This window comes from Phyllopteryx taeniolatus, chromosome 17 (assembly GCF_024500385.1).
Source record: "Phyllopteryx taeniolatus isolate TA_2022b chromosome 17, UOR_Ptae_1.2, whole genome shotgun sequence".
NCBI classification, from domain to species: domain Eukaryota; kingdom Metazoa; phylum Chordata; class Actinopteri; order Syngnathiformes; family Syngnathidae; genus Phyllopteryx; species Phyllopteryx taeniolatus.
This window is the reverse complement of record NC_084518.1, coordinates 21,145,994-21,167,412: the sequence shown is the minus strand read 5'-3', so window position 1 is coordinate 21,167,412 and position 21,419 is coordinate 21,145,994. Positions and strand designations below refer to the sequence as shown.

General features: G+C 40.7%; 1 protein-coding gene across 3 annotated transcripts in view; it reads right to left on the bottom strand.

Moving 5' to 3' along the window:
* LOC133466958 (seizure protein 6-like) overlaps positions 1–21,419 on the bottom strand; it is a 72,931-nt gene that overhangs the window by 15,145 nt on the left and 36,367 nt on the right. For 2 of the 3 annotated variants that reach the window (XM_061751232.1, XM_061751233.1), the window contains exons 2-5: positions 19,270–20,019; positions 18,716–18,837; positions 7,879–8,071; positions 1,149–1,334 (exon numbers count right to left, since the gene is read on the bottom strand). In XM_061751232.1, coding sequence (XP_061607216.1) covers positions 1,149–1,334; positions 7,879–8,071; positions 18,716–18,837; positions 19,270–20,019 — 1,251 coding nt within the window. Of the gene's footprint in view, positions 1–1,148; positions 1,335–7,878; positions 8,072–18,715; positions 18,838–19,269; positions 20,020–21,419 lie in introns of those variants that run through there. The other variant, XM_061751234.1, reaches the window with a different exon arrangement.

Here is a 21,419-nt window from a genome sequence, read left to right as displayed (position 1 = left end):
CAGGAATCACACAAGCTGGAAGGTTTTAGGCAAATGTCTTCGGACAGACTGCACGGACCTCCGGCAGACTGTGCGCCTGGTCCACATTCAAAGTTAGATGGAGAGTGGAGGACAGCGTGTGAGGGATTTGTTGAAAATGGCAGCAGCGGCGGCACTATCGGTTCAGAGCAGCTGGAAGCGGGCGCCGAGTAAGTCTGGATTTGGTAGATGAGCTTTTTACCAGCAGGACAGGGAAAGTCATGCAACTCGGTTCTAATTAAGGCGGCCAGGTGCTAAGTGCCTCCAGACAATAACTGCCTGTGCTGCTAATCGTACGAAAACAACATTCATTTGGCCCCGGATTGTACAGTAATCAACACAGTAAAGAACGAGCAAGCCAACACCTTTTGTTAATCACAATCAATTTGTTTCCTTAAGAGAAAAGATGCTCATGAGCAGGAATTTCACAAAAGGCAATTCTGGTTTTAAATGAAATGTTAATGGCTACGAATGAAGACTGCAACATGGTATTTGCATGCAAATATTGCATTTAGTTAGTTACAGTATTATCACATGTAGCGATTATGTATGAAATCAGAATTGTAATTAAGTTTAGGATAAAGTCATAAGCCGGGAACGACGATTGTGTTACTGCCGGTTTATCGTAAATTTGATTCGATTGTTAAAATCAAAAAGTCTCGAAAAGGCCACCAGGTCAATTTTTCAAGTTTAACTTTAGGCGAAATGACATGTGGGTGCGAGTCTCTGTGGCGCCTCGATCTGCGGAGCGCATGTCCGCTACATCATATTTGAAATGCATGTAGGGGTAGATTTGACTGAGTTTGCTGCGGTCAGCTCGGGGCAGTTCCCACTCAGCGACCACGTGAATGTGAATGTTGTCCAGTCCAAGGTTGTAGTCCGCTTTTCTTCAGAGGTTTCAGTTCCCTGTGACCTTCAACCACATCAGCTATACAGGCAATGGATGGCTGCCTGTGTTGATTTTTGTTTTTGTTATGTACTATATTTTTTCATCAGAATCAAAATCTTCTTTATTTTGCCAAGTATGTCCAAAAAAAAACACACAAAGAATTTGTCTGCGGTCGTTGGAGCTGCTCTAGTTCGACAACAGAAAGTCAATTGACAGGTATCGCCAGTACGTATTGTCTTACCAATGCATTGGGGCTCCTTGCCACCCCAGTAAGGCGTGGTGGCGTTGCGGCAGGTGAGCATTTTGAGACCTTTCAACCGGTAGCCAGTGAAGCAGTTGAAGTACGCTTCTCCACCAGCGTAAAGGTGTGTCACGGAAACTTCTCCACCAGCAGGCTCTTTGGGGAATGAACAGCTCAGCACAAAGGCTGAAGAAAGGGAGAACACACAAAACATTTGTGGATATTGTGGTAATTTGGGCCTTAAAAGTATAGCGCTGAAAACGAAAGTTGTATTTCATGCTGAAACACTTACTATAGTTCTGCTGTATATAAAGCAATAATAAAACAACAACATGTGCACTCATAATATTCATAATCTCAGCTTTGTTTTTACAGAGTACCTCAAATATTTCGTCCGACAAGGCAATTTAGTAAAGGCAAGTCTTTAAAATGAATAAGATACGGTAATTCCTGATTCGTGAACATCATTACGGGCTTGTAAATGTGATATTTGAAAGATGAACAGCCCGTGCATCTTGTCGGAGTTGTGGTTCCAGCAGGTTAGGATCAATGTCCCAAGACTGGATTGTCCCTGTTGAAAAATAAATGCGCAATAGGATGAAACTCTCTGGTGGGAACCAAGTCTAATGGAAGCTATTAAACAACCTCTCTTCCTGTCTCATAACTGCACGGTTCTACCTCATTAGGGTAGGCCTTTTAATGACAGCACTACAACTTTTTAAGTCCTGGAAATTGTGTGAGCACCAGGAACAAGTAAACATAATTAGACCCACAATGGCTTGGTACGATAAAAGCTATTATGTAGCAAGCAAAATTACAGAAATAGTTTCAATGTTGCAACTTTGCACATACTTTTAGTACAGCGACTTTATGCTTAATGAGCTGCTCCAAATCCTTAATGACAGCTAATATAATGGAAATAAAAAAGGAAACATTGAAAGATAAAAGATCTGCATAACTGCTCTCCTAAAGTTAAGATACAGTGGAATTTCCATACTTCATGGTCATTAAATTACAATTCACTATTATAGTCAAAGTCAATTGTAAACAACCTTCAAAAACACATTTCGAGCTGAATTTGAAACATTAACATACATCATGTGCAAAGTGCATCTGCGAGCACATTCACTAAACACGTATAAATTGGGATTAGATCTAAATCAATTGAATAATATATCAAAACTGCACAATAAATAAGGCCGCAAAATTAAATATTTCTCTGAGGTGACGAACCTCTTTCAAAATAGAACGTTATTTTTTTCGACTTGCTGTCCACCACCCTTACGCAAGTTGAGAATCAGTAATATAGACTAACCACTATAATATTTGATGTTAAAATGATTAAAGTTATGTGTATTTGCAGAATTACAACGTGCATATTGCAGTTGGGCTCAATCCAGTAGTGCAACTGTATATTACATGCTTGCACTGAGAGGTTTTCCAGTGATTTGATTGGTGGATTATGACAAATGTGCCTTTTAGCAAGAAAAATATGGTGAATTCGAGTTCACACATTCATCAGGAAAGCTGAGTGTTGCTGGACAGTCAGGTTGGAACACCGGAATCGTTTTGATTGTCTGCATGCTTGAATACTCAAGTGATGATTGCTAAACTGCACAAGAGATGATTTTCTTTCCAGACACTCATTTAGGAGATGAAAACTTAATTTTATGAGACACATAACTTGGTATTAAACATGCCCGTCTCTGAAATTAACCTCAAGGGAAAATAGCCGTAAGTGCCTAATGGCCATAAACCGCTTGTAAAACTGCCCCTATCCCTTGTTTTAATTGAATGACTTATGTTTTTGTTTTACACAAACCATTTCTCTTCCACCACTAATGAAACTACAGCCAACACCACCCCAGGAGCAAATCGCCAAGCTTCAGGGACGAGGCGCGCTGGCCTTGGGTCGTCCGTTCAATTTGTCGTTTATCACTAGCTCCAATGAACCTAGTTATTGCTATTATCTTAGAAGCATTTACATCCCTATTGAGCGAGCAGTGGAAGAGCTGCGGGCAAAACCTGAAGAGCCTATTCCAGAAGTATTACATTTTGTGCTGCTTCCATTCTGCTAGATGCCGGGCCATAAAGTCTGATTATTTAGCTATTGCAAATAATAGATGCACCGCACGTGCTGCCTGCGAGATAGATTAGCTGCTGGAAGCGTTAGGCCACAGGAAACAGATGTACGCTCCCGTTTTCGAGGTACCGGTTCGTTTTAGAGGAGGTCACCGAATCGGATCAGGGTCACTAAAGGTCGGCCTTCATTCCACAAGAAAACAAAATTCGTCTTTTTCTGTTGGGTTGAAATGTGTGTCCACCGTATCTGTAGATTAACACTTTTTGTGAATTCGGAAAAAAAGCGTTTCAATCAATCATTCACAAAATTATTAGGGGAAACATTTTATTTTTTGACTGACATTTTCATGTACATGTACATGCAGTATGTTATAGTTAGAGCAGAGCCGTTCGTGAACGGGTTTCCTCAGCCTCTCATCAAATACTTTTAATTTCGAACACTGACAAATTGATACAACTGATGGAATTTATACTACAATTGTGGCATTATTAGAAAAAAACAAACAAACAAACAAACAAAAACTAATTAAACAACTTTGTATTAAATGCCTGCCCCAAGTGGAGGAGTCCAAGTATCTTGGGGTCTTGTTCAAGAGTGAGGAAAGACTGGAACGGGAGATCGACAGGCGGATCGGTACGGCGTCTGCAGTGATGCGGACTTTGTATCCATCCGTTGTGGTAAAGAAGGAGCTAAGCCGAAAGGCGAAGCTCTCGATTTATCGGTCGATCTACGTTCCTACCCTCAGCTATGGTCACCAGCTGCGGGTCGTGACCGAACGAACAAGATCCCGGAATACGAGCGGCCGAAAAGAGTTTCCTCCGCAGGGTGTCCGGACTCCCCCTTAGCGATAGGGTGAGAAGCTCGGTCATCCGGGAGGATCGCAGAGTAGAGCCGCTGCTCCTTCGCATCGAGAGGACCAAGATGGGGTGGCCGGGGCATCTGATTCGGATGCCTCCCGGACACCTCCCTGGTGACGTGTTCCGGAGACCCCGGGGACGACCAAGGGCACGCTGGAGAGACAACGTCCTTCGGCTGGCCTGGGAACGCCTCGGGATCCCCTCGGAAGAGCTGGATGAAGTGGCCGGGGAGAGGGAAGTCCGAGCGTCCCTGCTAAAACTACTGCCCCCGTGACCCGACCTCGGATAAGCGGTAGAAAATGGATGGATGGATGGATGGATGGATGGATGGATGGCTGTATTAAATGCAATGACACGGAACAACAAAACATCAGAACTTGTAATGGCCATGAAGTAGCGTAATTATTTCAGTCATTTCAATTCATTTTCATTAAATAGTGCTCCAAATGAAGTTAAAATGCTGCAAAACAGCCATCTTTAATCACAGATGACACCCAAAAAAAAATTGAAGCAGTGTTTAATTTGTTTGATTTGGTTATGCACATTTGTATGTTTCGCAGGCGAGGAGCAAAAAGACTTTGGCAAAGGATATATTAGCAGTTCGTTCTCCAACGGAAGACAAATGAGACAAATTTTCGCTTTTTGTTAGTAAACTTCCAAATTATGTATGCCGACAAAACACGATACATTACATTTTTAAAACAAATCCCACTGAAGCTTACCATTGCTGAACTTTAAAAAAAAAAAAAAAAAAAAAAAAACATGACTGCCCTGTGTAAAGTGGAATAATGAGTCACATCAACTTCAGACAAGCTGACGCATACAGTAGTTGGGAGTGTGTGGGTAAAACATTGTAGGTGTCCTTTTCAAAAGATGAGGTGGCGGCAATGTGAGCTCAAATGGTTTTGCATTTAAATTAAGTACATTTATGTTGTTGAATATTCACAGGTGGCGGCAATGTGAGCTCAAATGGTTTTGCATTTAAATTAAGTACATTTATGTTGTTGAATGTTCACAGATTCAGATGTTAATCAAGAGATCAAACAAACGAGCCAATTTATAATGTTATGGTTGGCTTAATGCTCATTTACTGAAATGACAAATAACTTCATAGGTCCCCTTATCTCATCACTTTAAAGCTTATACTTAGACTCAGTTGCGCAGGGGGGCCAAAACTCAAAGCTAAAGATTTTTCAACAGAAATATGAATGGAAAACAACAGTACACAATATTATTCCAAAATAAATAAATCAATTGAAACTTAAAATATTATAATAATTATAATAATATAAAGATTATACCAATTCAAAATATGAACATGCTGCAACAACAACAACAAAACTAAAAACAGCCCACAATATTCCTGGCCCCGCCCCTGCCCAGAAGATGTTTGTTTAAATAAGAAACAAAAATAACTACCAAAAATAGATAGCGTTCGGTGTTGAAACAGAGGAGTTGTTTGCTTTTGCAACATCAAATGATGCCGTGGTAGGCAGTCTGCTAGGTGTGGCTCTTTGTTTTTGGTCCAAATGCTACTTTTGCGCTTGAACTCCTCAATTGTATATGCATGGTTCTTTATGAATTCAGTGATTCATTTATGTATATTGACTAAAAACTTGACCTTTAACATGGAAGTCCGTCACACACACACACACACGCACTCTCTGAGATCTTAGCAGTAGAGTATCACAACAATGTTATAGAGGCATCCATCAGTCGCAGGCGGTGCCGATGCTGCAGCAGATATTAATTACTCCGAGCCGAGCCGAGACCAACGTCGCACAACTCCGTCCGCCCGCTTCTTCCATGCTTGTCCAATCACATTTCTCACAGCCGATTATAAAGGACAAGGTGTCGCCGAAGCTCGGTGGGGAGACAAAGACAAATTGAAATATCTGCTGTGTCTCCGGTCTGTGCACCCTCCCCATTTAAAATCAGCTCAACAAAGTTTGCTTTCATGTGGCTCGATTTGATTTAAGTTTAAAGTAGAAAGACACACATGAGAGCGCCAACCTCTGTCAAGGTTGAACGATCCTAATTTAGACCAACAACAGATTGTGCCAATAAATCCACCTCAGGATTCATGCAACTCACTGAGAAATTAAAACATGTTGAAACATGCCTAACAATAATAAGACAAATTAATTCCTGGATGTGCACTTTTATCCAGATTTGCACAAAGGGGCAGACAGTAACTCCTTGTCCCAGACACTGTTGATGCTTTTAAATGGAGGCTCAAGACTCACCTGCTAGGTTTATCTTTTAACTGATTCCTTTATTATTCATTTGGACAATTATTTAATCTGCTCGTTTGCTCATTCATCGTAGAAGCATCCAAGGCCATTTCTGTTGAAAAATGTCTAATCTGAAAAAGAACATACAAATAAGGTCCATTCTTTCATTTATCATTCGCTAATTAATTTCAGTTCACTGCATAAGCAAAGATATGGAAATAAGTGGTTTTGACAGCATAAAAGTCAATCCAACATTAGGTTTCTCTGTGTTTAAAATTAAATAAATAAATAAGCAACATGCGACATCTGTGACATGATGTTTTTGCCTCTCAGTATGAGCATGTAAATTAATAAAGGAGGAAAATTACAGAGATTTTTTTTTAAGGTAGATGAAGTATTAAGTATTGAATCAAATGATGAAATATTTTTGAACGTGGTTGCTCGCAAATTGTTTTTTTTTGGTCAAACCATGTCAATCGACTATTTACCTAAAAAAAAAAAAAAAATAAATCGACTCAGCAGAGTCCACCAAGTTTGGAGACAAGCACCCTCACAGTACTACATTTTCTAAAACGACATTACAATTTACCTGAAATCCTTTCATTTGTTAACTACCGCTTATCCTCTGACACTGTAAACTCCACATAGTGAGGACCAAACCGGGATCCAAACACAGAATCTCACATGTCCAACTGGACAGCCCATTTCCCTGAAATGTAGTGGCTTTAAACAGGAAGAAGTGATGGAGAACAATACATAAAATGAATGTGACATATTGTACAGTATAGTCATTTGCGAAGCCATAATCGCAACCGCGCTGACCCCTCAATGTTATCATCAAGTCTGACCACACACAGCAACAGACCGCAACCAGCAGAGATGGGCTGATTTAGATCCCATTGGCGGCAATGTTTGCGCGATGCCTTTCATTTTAGAGCTGATGAAAGAGTTGCCGTAATGTGCCGGAATGAATGTTTTGTTGACCAGCTCCACCATCAACTCAAATCGATGGGGCATGTAATTGCCGGCCACTTTGTGCGACTGCTAGGATAAATAGACATTGTCGTAGACATGGAAGATCAATGTCGTGCACGCACACACAGGCATGCACACAGACACACAAACGCTTGCCAAGCTAAAGTCAAATTTATGAGCCATCATACAGTATAGGCTGCCAGAGCAAGCCGACGATTTATTCTAACAGCTTTTTCTTGCTGTCACTAGTTCTTATTTAAGCACGTTTAAAGACTTCTATGTCGTTTTAGTGAATACAAACCTCATTGAGACAGTACAACATTTGTAGCAACACGTGATATTCTTTAGTCAATAATGTTCTACTATGGGTGTCACATTGAATTGCCTTTCTCAGAAGGTGAGCGAGCAATATGCATCCAACAATGCCTGATTGTACAATTTTGTAATCATTATGCAATATTCCAACCAATACAAGTTGGGCCTCACCACTTTTTTTTTTTTTTTTGTAAACGTAATTGTGAGAACAAAATAATAGCATTTCACCATTGCGTCATAGATTAGATCATGCAGCATTGTCTAACCTTGGTAATGGAGCTGAAGCACTCCCGAGTTATGCTGTTGGTCGCTACGGAAACGGATGGAGATCTGGTTGCTCCGACTGCGTAGCACAAGCCCTCGAATTAAGACGGACTCATTGGCAAGAAGGAAGGCTTCACGGCCACCCGTGTCCTCCACGGTCACTTGCTCCCCCTCCGACACACTTGCATTCAGAACCTAAAATAAACCATAGAACATGGTTACACATACAAAAACGTTTGGATTGTTTGTATCTCACTGTTGTATAATTCAAGCATCCACATTGACAGTCATCAGACTCTTATTTGTCCCTTTTCAATGGGTATATTTTTGCTCATACACCAGAAGAAAATCTGCTTATATTACTTGTCAATCATCATATCATATCCATTTGAATACATATTTTTGACAAAATAGTGTCAGTTGCTTTGTTTATCTGTCAGTATTGTAGCACAGGCACACAAAGCAAAGCAAAGTAAATCAAATTTATTTATATAGCGCATTTCAGACACAAGGTAACTCAGTGTGCTTTAGATGATTAAAAGCATTTAAAAACAAAGAAAAAAAACAGCTTATAAACATTTAAAACAAAGCGGGAAAAAAATGAAAATAAAAATTAAAACAGCGTACAGTAAAAGAAATATCATTTAAAAGTGGAAATACTCCAAAAAGCATGGGGGAAAAAAGAAGAGTTTTTAACCTGGATTTAAAAACCTGGACACTTGGGGCTAATGTCACTTCTGTTGGCAACTTATTCCATTTGTGTGCAGCATAATAGCTAAATGCTGCTTCACCATGTTTGCTTTGGACTCTGTGCTCCACGATTTGACCCGAGTCTGTCGATCTCAGAGCCCTACTGGGTTTATATTCCATTAGAATTTCATTCATGTATTCAGGACTTAAACCGTTTAGTGATTTATAGACCAGTAGCAGAACTTTAAAATATATTTAAAATCTGTCAGGAAGCCAATGTAAAGACTTTAGAATTGGAGTAATATGCTCTGACCTCTTTGTTCTGGTCAGAACCCGAGCTGCAGCATTCTGAATGAGCTGCAGCTGTTTAATGCTCTTTTAAGGAGTCCAGTCAGAAGACCATTACAAAAGTCAAACCTACTTGAGATAAAAGAACGGATAAGCTTCTCCTGGTCTGCTTGACACATGGAAGCATTCACTCTGGATATGTTCTTCAGATGGTAGAAGGCAGTTTTAGTAATTGATTTGATATGACTGTTGAAAGTCAGGTCAAAATCTATCAGAACATCAAGGTTTCGGACTTGGTCTTTGGTTTTTAAAGAGAGTGACTCCAGGTATTTACTAACAGCAATCCTCTTTTCTTTATTGCCAAAAACAATTATCTCAGTTTTGTTTAATTGAAGAAAGTTTTGGCTATGATCAGTTTTAGACAGTGACACAACACCTCAACTGAACTGTAGTCATCTGGAGACACTGCTAGATATAACTGTGTGTCATCTGCATAGCTGTGATAGTCAAAATTAAAGTTCTGAAGAATTTGACCCAAGGGTAGCATATACAGGCTGAACAGGAGGGCTCCAAGAAGAGACCCTTGAGGGACCCCATAGTTCATTGCCATTCGATGAGATTGAACACTTCCAATGGTTACAAAATAACTCCTTTCCTCAAGGTAGGACCTGAACGATTTAAGGACTGTTCCATTTAGTCCTACCCACGTTTCCAACCTGTTCAGCAGTATATTATGATCTACTGTATCCAAAGCCGCACTGAGGTCCAACAAGACCAGAATTGACACCTTTTCCGAGTCTGTATTCAACCTTATATGATTTAGCACTTTGATAAGAGCAGATTCTGCACTGTGATGAGTTCGGAAACCTGATTGAAATTTGTTAAAAAGTCTATTTAAGTTCACGAAATGACTGAGTTGATTCAAAATAACATTCTCAACAATCTTGGCTATGAAAGGGAGATTGGAGATGGGTCTATAGGTTGCTAACATGGAAGCGTCCAGCGTTCTATTTTTTAGCAAAGGCTTAATGGCAGCTACTTTAAGAGCTTTAGGAAACTCGCCTGACTGAAGTGAGCAATTGATTATTTGCTGCAAATCAGCTATCACAGACTTCGCAATAGTTTTGAAAAATTCAGATGGTATTGAGTCAAGACGACGATACAGACAATAAACTAAAATCTACAAACTCCAAAAACACAGGGAAATTCTCTAAACTCCTACCGGTACTATATATGTTCCGCATTAGTATAGTTGTTGTCTTTCTTACACAGAGGGTTTTTTCATTTATTATTATTATTATTTTTCTTGAACATTCTGCTTATTTGTTGTATTACACTTCTTGTACATTTCTTACTGTATATGTTCTAACATATTAAGTCTGTGTCTGTTTTGGGGTCAACACAACTAAAAAAAAGACCCAAACATCTATTTTCCTCAATTTTGAAACACAACTGTGCCATCTTGGAGAGAAACGCACTGCATGCTCTGAAAGCCAATGGAGTCATTGAGAGCTCAGGTTTTGCCACCGAGCTGAAAATGTGTTGTCAGCCAAGTGATATGTGCGCTGGACTGTCAGTGAGACAGTCTGAAAGTGTTGAGACAGTGGGCAGCGTGAGCACACTGCGCCAGAGGAGCGGAAACAAAATGAATGCGCCCACGTTGACAAACGATCACGGGGGCTGATGGGGAGCTGACAATAAGCGCAGGGAGGCTAATGGACTCTTCGAGAACTGAGTTTGGAGGTGACCTTTTCTGGAATTATCCATGAGGTCAGACACTTAGATTGATTGGGTTTTTATCACAGGCCACCATGACGCTCCTCTCTGCTCAGCTGCTTGTCTTCACACCTCCAAACAGGGACAACATTTAATACACCTTATTGTTTTTCATTGTTTACAAAACAACCTCAAACAGGTATAGAGATTTTAAAAGAAAGAACTGGATTTTAGAACCTCATAATTCACCACATAGTTTTGAAAAGTTGGTAGTAATTTGGGGTGGAAGTTGAAAGGAATTTCGCGATTCCGTTATCATAACAATTTATCGATCTGATTTCTTTTTGATTGTCTCATTGACAAGACAAATGACATATGATATCATTGATGTCATTGTCATTTATTGTATGATGCGACAACACAAAAGGTGTTTCTGCAGGTATTCAGATCCAACCAAAAGCAACTTGCATTAGCCATGCCGCTGTGTTTGTGCTTCAAATATCATGATTTTACGACAAGAGATCTTTGCTCCCAAATCTAATCAGTTTGCCAGACCCTTCTATGCATCTGATCAATGAAGGGGGACACGGCTGCTTTAGTCATTTCTGTGACCTTTTTCACAATTGGTGCTTTGACCGTCGCGGCCATCAACATCATTCAAGATGGTTAAATAGCATGATATTATAAACGAGTGCAACAAATTGTTGGGGCTTCAATACAACAGTTTCTTAATCATTGATTGTGAAAGAATATTTATAAACCTAGTATACAATACCATTTTAAATCCTCGCCTGCTTAGAAGAGTTTTTAGTCTTTATGTTGTGCCAGTATATATTCAATTAAATGTTGGTCTATTTGAGTGTCTTCCTGGGGGTGTTTAAGATGTTTGACATATCCTGTCAATTATACAAAAAGGCAAACATGATAAGAAAGTATGAGACAAGGGAGTCTTATGAAGGACGCAGCCCCCTGTGTTCCATGCAGCCAGCATGGAACATTTGGACTGCGCCCCCGAGGGCCCCGTCATCCGTCACCTTCTCTGGGACCTGTCACTGCAGCCGGCAACAGCTGTCCAGCTTCAATTATGAATCATTGGCCGTGTCGGGAGACATCACACTGCCTTAACTTCGCCGGCACTGCAACCAAATGCCCAGAAGGACAGCTCTCTTGCTCACCTGTCCATTCTGTTACAGGCTCACCGGTGTGTGAGTGTGTGAATGTGGTTTCCTCTTGTGCATTTTCTGCCACACTTCTCCTTCAACACTATTGGTGGAGCTCATTGGGGCTCAAATGACAATCAACATTTATGTGATGTGGGCCAGCCTCCAAATTGTTCAGCTATAGGATTCATTGTTCCCATTTGAATGGGGAACACATATTTGATATAAGCGTAATCACGGAATGAATCAAACTCACAAGTCAAGATTCTACGGTACTACTGATATTTGGTATTTTGGGAAAACTAGTTGTTTTTTTTAAATACCCATGTATGTATGCACATAGCAACATTGTATCATACAATCAGTGCGTTGTGCTCTGGCAGTAATTTAGTTATTCCTTTTGAATCACTTTCACTAGTTTGATTGAGTTTAATGATGATATTAGTGCATCATAATGGGTTGGAAATTTATGATAATGCGAGCTGTCAGAGACATTTTGAGCACAAATACATTTTGTTCATATAAGTGGTGTTATTTTGACTGCAGCAAGCTTTTACAGATATTATATCGCTCGGAATTCATGCAGTCTACTATTGCGGCTTTTACTTTAATTACCAGAGGTGGTCCGCAAACTGTCATTAGTTAAATTATCGGCATTTTGCAACACGAGAGTCATGTGCACTTAAAAAAAAAATAGAAACTCAAATGGATAGCACAAACACGGTTCTTGCCTCTTTGAGAGAAACAATATGTCTAACGCATTACACATTAGTGCATAACATGCAATTTGTAAGTTAACAGTCTATGAATTAACTTTGCAAAGAGGCTGACTCACACCGAGAATTTATTGTTCAAAAACATCTGCTGGGGCTCCATTATGAACATTTACAGTGACTCACAGGAGCCATCGCTGATGCTGAAATGAGCAGTATGTAATCAAACTCATCCCACTATACATGGAAATTAAATGACCCTGCGACAGGAGAGGTGGGGGAGATAAATCAACAGCTTTTGGACTCAGCAGCTGCGGAGACCTCATTACGATGATGAAACTGACCGATACACTGAAGCGTTCATGGAGGGTACCTGCCTCCCCGCCCTCTCGTTTACATGCTCCTTTCTAAGCCACCTCCAGGTGCGGTTTTGTGAATGTCTTGATAAATTCATTCAAAAACAGACTCATTCCAGTGCTCGGTATGTGAAAAACATCATCTCAATCGAACACTCGCCTCCATACAAATAAGCCGAGGCCATTTCTAAAACAATGACTCCTTACCAACCTGCCAAAACCTAAAGTGCTAATGAGAATATGCCAGAGGATGTGGCTGAATTCAACAATAAATTGCTTGTTTTGACTCATTTCACATTTTGGCTGACATTTATTCAACTGTGACAAAACCCTAACACCATATTCTTACCATGCTCTCAAACAGGGTATTCTGGGGTTTTCTTACTCCCAAATGTTGGCAGAATAGTACTATTCGTTCTATTCTATTAACTATTCTTTATATCCATTCTATATTATGTCTGTCTTTAGATTTTGTCTTGTGGTGTAGCTCCCGTGACCCTATTTGCCTCCATAACATTTACGAGTTATGTCGATGCTCATTGTCCCGGGTAGGTCAAACCAAGCTGAACACGTCGAGGGAGTAGACAGTCGGTCAGACAAAAGCGTGCTCTCTGCTCCTTCTGGTTGGGAGTGATGCAATGGGTTAACGATCCCTTCTTGTGAAAGCAGAACGACAGAAGCCAACCCGACATCAATCTTCTACATGAGATGAGCTTCTTACGTTCCAATAAACCCTCCCCACCTCTCCAGCCGTGACATTTGAGTTTATTTACAGCAGTGTGCACTTCTCCATGGACTTCAATCCTTGCCTCACGGATTACTTTTTGTATTTTCAAAGCGTGCATCTTTACTCTCTTTTCTCCGTGACATGGTGACGCTGTGTGTTTGCGAGAACACAACCCCTCTTCCAGGCATAGCCTTCCCCCTTTATGACAGCTTGATGGGTGCAGTGGCAATTAGTGTCACCTGAAAAGCATTCAACTCAAAGATGGCTACGCCTCATGAAAACCCATCTCAGCAAAGCCCTGACACCCTGAAAAGCTCATCAAGATCAAACCCATCTTTATGTCCTGACTCGCTCCCGAAAGGCACAACATGAAGAAGGCTTCCTTCTACCGCCCATCTCCTTCCAAAATTGATTAACAGAAGGGGTCGTTGGCTCTATTGCAAAGTCTCAGCTTCTCATGGACAAATCTGTTGTGCACTACGGGCTACACTAAGTATATTTTCCTTTTTGGGCTTACACACTTTTCATCTCCTGTCCAGACATCCTGTCCGTGTGTAACCTGGCTGTGTGTTGAGTTGTTTTGAGAAAACAGTAAATTTGCAGTTACAATGACTACTTTACTACACAATGTAGCACAGTGTCATACATCTTCAGTGTTGTGTCATGAAAAAGATATACAGTCATGAACAATGAGAAAATATATACAAAATCTAAAGGGGTCTACATACTTTTGTGAGATAGTTTATACAGCATATATAAATACATATACATTTTATTTCATACACTCAGTTGTCAGAAAGACTAGTTTTTTGCCAATGTTGCTTGTAATTTCATTCAAATTACTTTTCAAATGTCCTCACACCTTATATATGTAAAATTTTAAAAGCGGAGTAAATGGAATAGTGTAGAACAAATGCGATTCAGCATATCATAAGTCATCTTAATTTCAGGCATTTTCAGAAGCTCACAAAAATAATGGAAAAATGTTGATCAGAGAATTGAAATATTCTAAATAAAAGCTTTAAAAAGTCTCTTTTTCGTGTTACATCAGCGTACCTAATGTTGCGGCTAGTGAGTGTGACAAGAAATATTCATTGCTTGTCCTGCTCATGTGACCAGAGCGCTTGTCATCAATTAACACCAACAAAAGAAAAGTAATTCCCTGCCTCATCAGTCACGCTCAACCAGGGCCAATGTTATGGTCATATTTTTCTTTGGTAAAAATACACTGAAATTAAAGTGAGCGTGCTCGGATCGATATGGCAATTCACCCGGATCCGTGAAGAGGCTGTGCGTCAAGTGTCACTGCTGCTTATTAAAATGACTTTTGATCGGCGTCAGACGAGCGTGGTCACCGAGGTAGCATCACCAAACAATTGTTAAACCACTAAAGGGTTAGCTGTAAACATATGACATGCTACATGTCAATTGTTTTTTTTTTTTTAATTAGAGACAATACACTGATCCATCTCGGTATTTGATTCCTGAAGGCCCACCGCATACCGAGCAGTGAGTTAAAACCAAGTATTCAGTTGTGGCTATAAATAAATATACTATATAACTATTTTGTATACCCCTCACAGTCTGGACAAAACTGAATTAATACACTTCATACATAATTTTATAGCACCAGTGATGCATTCTATTAGTTGTCTTTAAAATGTGTATTCCTTTTGGATTTCTTGTTGCGTTATTATCATATCATGCAATTGGCTACCATTATGTTAAGGTGAAACCTGATGAAGAAAAAAGCTAGCTCGAGTTGTATTAATGTTCTGTAACAGCCGAGTCCCATTCATTCATTCATGCACTGGTTGAAAGTGCTGAGTCAAAACAACATGCATGTTTGATGCTGATGGGCCAAGTACAATTGGAGATTACATATTTAATTCAAAGGCCGAAGGAGCCAAGACTATTAAGGGTTGAAAGCTTTTCACGAGAACTGATGCTGATTGAGGCATTGAAATAGCCAGACAAATAGGAAAACTGTGGCATTAGTATGGAAATGGGAAACAAAGAAAAGAATTGAAGAAGAAATGGGATTCACAGGATTGACCACAAAATCATTCCCCACCATCTTCTTGAATGCTGCTGCCTTAAGCCTGTCAGAAAATGGAAACACTCCTCCAATCATGCTTTGTGGCAGTGGGAGAAATTGCCCGTCTGGGCTCCTAACCCCTTAAATGTATCAAACTCTCTGAGCCCCACAGAATTTAGTCTTCTTTTCCCAAGAATGCCGACTTCCATGAAACAGACCTGGGAGAACAACATGCACATAGAGATGTAAGGACCTTGAGACAGAGACAAGTAGACGCCGTAAGCAAGCAGAGGATACCGAATTGGAACAACAGCTCATCGACGGGATACATGTGGTCAAAGTAGATGAGCTTCGGTAAGTATTATTACATGGAATGGGAATTTGTATTTTCTTCACTGAAAAATATATTGTAATTGAACTTGGTTTGAAAAATGGTTTTGAATGAATATGAAAGGCAATGAAGAAGGCTGTCTTTGTAGGCACTTGTTCACAAAGAGGTGAACCTCGCCCCATCTTTGCTTGTGAATGACTGAGCAATTCAGGGAAGCTCCTTTTCTACCCAATCATGGCACCCGCCTGTTCCCAGTTAGCCTGTTCACCTGTGCCATGTTCCAAACACGTGTTTGATGAGCAAGTTTATGATTATTTGCTAAAAACAATAAAGTTGATCAGTTTGAACATTAAATATCTTGCCTTTGTAGTGTATTCAATTAGATATAGGTTGAACATGATTTGTAAATCATTGTGTTCTGTTTTTATTTATGTTTAACACAATGTCCCAACTTCATTGGAATTGGGGTTGTACATTTATGCATACATGAATGCTATTGTCTTTTATATTTTTATGTTTTCATGTTGTTTCTTGCCGATATCATCGACGTGAGATAACTTCCAAACTTGTTTACATTTCATCCTGAAAACTAATCATAAAGTGGTCATCAGAGCAGATGGGAAAACCCATTAAATGCTGTGAGCTGTGGGAACAGAGATCCAACAGGCGGTCGGGCAAAATGACCAAAAATTGTCTTGATACATGTTTTACTCATGCAAGGGTCACATTTAAAAGAGATGTGACCTACCACATTTTTCCTTGTATTTGACTGTACCTGACTCGTTTATTGGGAGCCGCTGACTCACTGTAATTAATGCAGAAGTGTGAATTAACAATATAAATACTAATGAAAAAAAACATGTCCTTGAAATTGGTTCATTTACATCATTTGCATCATGCAGATTTACTGATGACCGCCCTTCATAAAAGTGGCGAGTTCCCAAAACACTTAACTTGCACCAAGACGATTCTCTGCTAGCGGTTGCAGTCTTATGTCTGATTCTATTTTTGTTACCGTTAAATGTTGCCAAGTCCAACTGCTAAGAGTTGATATGAGAATTATTTGGTGTTACATTGCAACCTGCCATCTGATTATAGAATGTTGTACAGAATCCACCCACAGGAATGAGTGGTGGTGTGGGGTGCCTGAGTCCTCCAGAGATGGTTGGGAGAAAATGCCAAATAAACTCATCAGGAAAGTGGAAGCAATCAATTTACTCGCTCCACTGACAGTTCATGGCATCGTTCTTTCCTTATTGGATACTGTGATTAAAGGAAGATTAGTATCACCCAAATGACTTCGCACAGCATGATGAAAAGTGGAACTGTTGAAATGAAAGTAAAGAGCATTTAAATTGAGGTGCCTAATAGATCAATTTGTGTGTGTGGGGGGGAGGGGGCGGGGAGTTGTGAGAGCCATTGAAAAAAATAAAGGACGAGATGTATTTCTTGTTGTAATGCCATCAAGAATTACTCACAGTTGTGAAAATGTGGCAAATATGAAGTTGTTCCGAGTTTCGGCAACAAAACTAAGGGCCAATAACTAGAAAATGTGTAATCCAAGCCTGCTACAAGTACACCAAGAGCCATGGATTCCCTCCAGGCAGAAGGTGATGACTGCTGATGAGTTGGTGCAATACACGCTTGCCTTCAATGTGTCTTTTTCCAAGAAACGGAGAGCATGGCTTCATTTGGTCGTGCCATGCACTGGTCAATGCAGTTCAGCCTTTCCAATCAGTTCATCAGTATGGTGGACGGAAATTCCCTTTCCTGCATTGCTGACTTTAAAGTATCCAGTGAATATTTTGTCAAAAATGCGCTGGAAACTCTGCGATGGTTCACAGCTATGACATCAAACGTTGTGAAGTCTTTGCTCAGGTTTGCCTGTGTGAATATGTGCAGGTAAGAGTCTCTGTGTTTCTTGGGAAAATACTCTCTTCAGAAAGTGTATACTCAGTCAAGACTTATCTTAGCTCTCCAGAGGCAGGGAGACAAAGCTCACATATAGTTTCAAGTCTCCGGTGGCAAATTAGCTGTTTGATGAAATTGCAAATGCCAGGCAACACACGCACACATAAACACAGAAAATTAATTCTTATAACCTTTATAAAAAGACATTTCCATGCAAACATTCAACCTGAGACTTTCCCTTATCCTCCCACACACCCAAGCAATTTTCTTCCTGTCTATCGCCATCAACCCACACACGACCAGCAAATATTCTAAAAGCTAACACCAAATATGTCACAGCGCTTTACTGGATTAACCCATGTGCCCTTATTTCACTTTAGAGTGTTTTATATTACAAACATGAACGGTTATTAAGCACATTATGAGCAATAGCAGTCGGACATAATTTATAATAAGCAACAATATCGAGCCACCTGTACATAAAAGGGGTCACTTGCAGTGACACAGTGATAGCTACACAATAATTTGATTTGTGCTGCTCTCCACTATTGGGAGCCTTATGTAAGGTCATGTTTTGGTTTGGTGTACACAAGTTGACTCCGTTAAAAGCATAAACATGCAAGATGAGTGAGCTGCAGTGGCAAAATGAGGTGAGTAATGTCTTTTTGTTGCACGTTTATGATTTCTGTAGTATGTAGTACTGTTTTCAACGTCTCTACATTATCTATATATTATAAATAAACACCAATCTGGGCAAGACCTTTTAGAGAAGCACTAAGGCTCAATTTGGTACCAAATTCTGCCTACTTCGGGAGGCCAAAAGATGTTCACACAACTCAATCACTTAATCAAAAGCCTGGGTATTGTTTTAGACGCTCCCAAGAATGACAAGGGGTCTCGAGCACTGACCTGAACCTCAATGCCGTACCCCAGGTAGACGGTAATCAAGTAGTTGCACTCCATTGCAGTGTCAAGCCGCTGCAGGATTTCAACGTTGCCCTCGGCGTCAGTGAAATTCAGGCCGCACGACTCTGTGGGAGACAGCGAAAAGACGCGTGATTTCCTTTTCCTTCCTGCTGACAGCCCACCTGTGTCTCTGTGGCCATGTAACCCTCAAACTATCTCTGTGGATTGGTCCTCAAGCTACGGCATGTACAGGCAGGACAAATCAGATTGTCTTTGACACATGAGCAACTCTGTTATTCCTAGCGGAGGGATAAATAGCTATGCGCAGCATGGAAAAGGAACAGAAAGGATGCTGAAATCTGCCGTTTAATTTTCTTCTCCTCTGAGATGCGTGTGTCAAATCACAACAGAGAGCTACTCAAAACTTTGAATTTCCTTTGGGGTTTGGGTTACTGTGACGCGGCTGATACTTATTTCACAGTCATTTGAACACCCTTCTGTTTTCCTCAAAGTAATCTACAAAATTAGGAGTCAAAGGAATTGAGTAACGCACTCACCAGATGTTTGCACTGTGGTGATGGTCGTCGTCGTGATCACGGAGGTTGACGTGGCAGGGCCCTCCATTGGGGACGATGACGTTAGGTTTGGGAGGGCCTGCTCGGGACTGCTTTTGTCTTTCAGTGTCGTTTCCCTCGTCTGCCCTTTCTCCGTCCTCGCAGCGGAGGGTGCAAGCTTTGTCTGGCCAGAAGAAGCCCTCAAAGGGTGAGGGTGATCTCGCTGCATTGATAAGGAAGTGGCGGCTGTGTTGTCTGGATTTGGTGTCACTTGTGTTGTCAGGGATTGTGTGGTGGGCTCGAGCCTGTCTCCGCCTTGCTTTTTTTCCTCAGAGGGCTTCTGGAGGAGAGGCATCAGAGGTCTGGGTGTTGGGGTGAACGTGGTAAGTGGCGAGGTGCCAGCTGCAGTCGCGGTCGAGGCGATGTCGGAGAAGGCCGGAGCATCCTCGTGTGGAACTATTCGAGTGGCGGGGTGCGCCGCATCTGAGGCAGACACGGGGCCCGGTCTGGTGGGATACGCCGCCACAGAGCCGTCGCTCCTGAAAAAGCGCTGGTCTCCCTCAAAGTCCCTCAAGAGAAGGTGCTCATGAAGCATCAAACCTTTGAGGACAGGCCGGTGGTCCGGGCTGTTAATGGGCAAGGCGGTGGTGACCTGGACAACCTCGCCCTCTGCGTCTCCTGTTGAAGGGTATGCGATGTGACCCCTGTTCAAATCTGCAGTCCGACCCCTGGTGCCGTCGCTCTCATTTGGGCCTAAAAATCAAAACAATTCCATCAATGTTCTCCAGCAAATATTCCAAGCAAAGCGAAGCAAATGTATTTATACAGCGCATTTCATACTGCTTTACGTGATTAAAAGCATTTAAAAAATGAAGCGAAAAATAGAAAAAGACATCTTCAAAAACATTTATAAAACAAAAGAAAAACAGATACGACTCACTACAGTAATACAAAACTTACAATTTGAAATGATAATCTCTCCTCCGTGTGTGTGTGTGTCATCCCGGCGCTACAGTGTAACCAACCCATGAATCAAGTGGAACATAACGCAGTAAACAAAGGCACACAGTGGAAAACTTGGTTTTTGCTCTTTCTTCTTTGTCATGTAGCTTGAATATTACAAGAAGACGAGCTTCGTCTGCATAAAAAAATAAATCCAGTTTTGCCTTCCTCCCATTGTCAACCACGAGTTTGACATGAAGACAGCCATTAATATAACATTAATGCATTTGTGTTGCTCTGCATCCGCTAGATACCAACGTTAGTATGTAGCCTAACTAAAAGTGTTAATTGGGGAAAATTTGAATGGAATCACAAAGGTTTTACGTGTTCTGTTGGAAGAGGAAATTGAGTGAAATTCAGTGAGGTAGAGAACATTTAGTGGTTTTTATTGTTGTATAGCTTATCCAAGTGTTTACTGTCTAATTTTTGGATGAACCGATCAGAATCCCAACAGAAATGTTCAGGTGTATGACGTGGTGCCAAAACAAGGTGTGTTCTCCTCATGGACATGGGCTGTGCTGATATTTTTATTTAATTAAACACACTTGGACTTAACTCAGAAAATAATCATCAACCTCTCAACGATGCAGCCAATTAACGTTTAATTAAAATACTCTGATAAATAAAGGAAGTCATTTCACAGGCGGCAAGTAAACAACACAAGCCTGACAGGATTATTGTTGCACATTTGACTTACATCTGTTAAGGTGACAGCTGAAATCTGTGTACAGTGTAATCACCAAGAGTTAAGTGGCAGCTCATGCCACATAATTAAATTGTGTGTCCACAAGTATCTTCCCCCAAAACGCACGCACGCAAACTGTTTGTCTGAGGAGTTCTAACAAATGGATTTGAGAGTTACCGAACCCTGCTGATATTCATGTCCTCGGAAGCTTTGACAGGAACAAATCAATCATAATCCAGATATATAAAAGTCCTAAATTTGAAAAGGATCTCATCGTGGCGTGTTGTTCCTCACATCGCGTTATGTTGACAGGACTTCAAACATCCTTCTAAAGTGAAGAGTAAATATAATGTGCTTAAAGTGAAGCTGTGTTGATTTATTTATGTATTTATTTATTTTGAAAACTACAACAAATACCACTGAGTTCCCTTAAGTCTGGAGGTCAGTTTCCCATCAGTACAGTTTT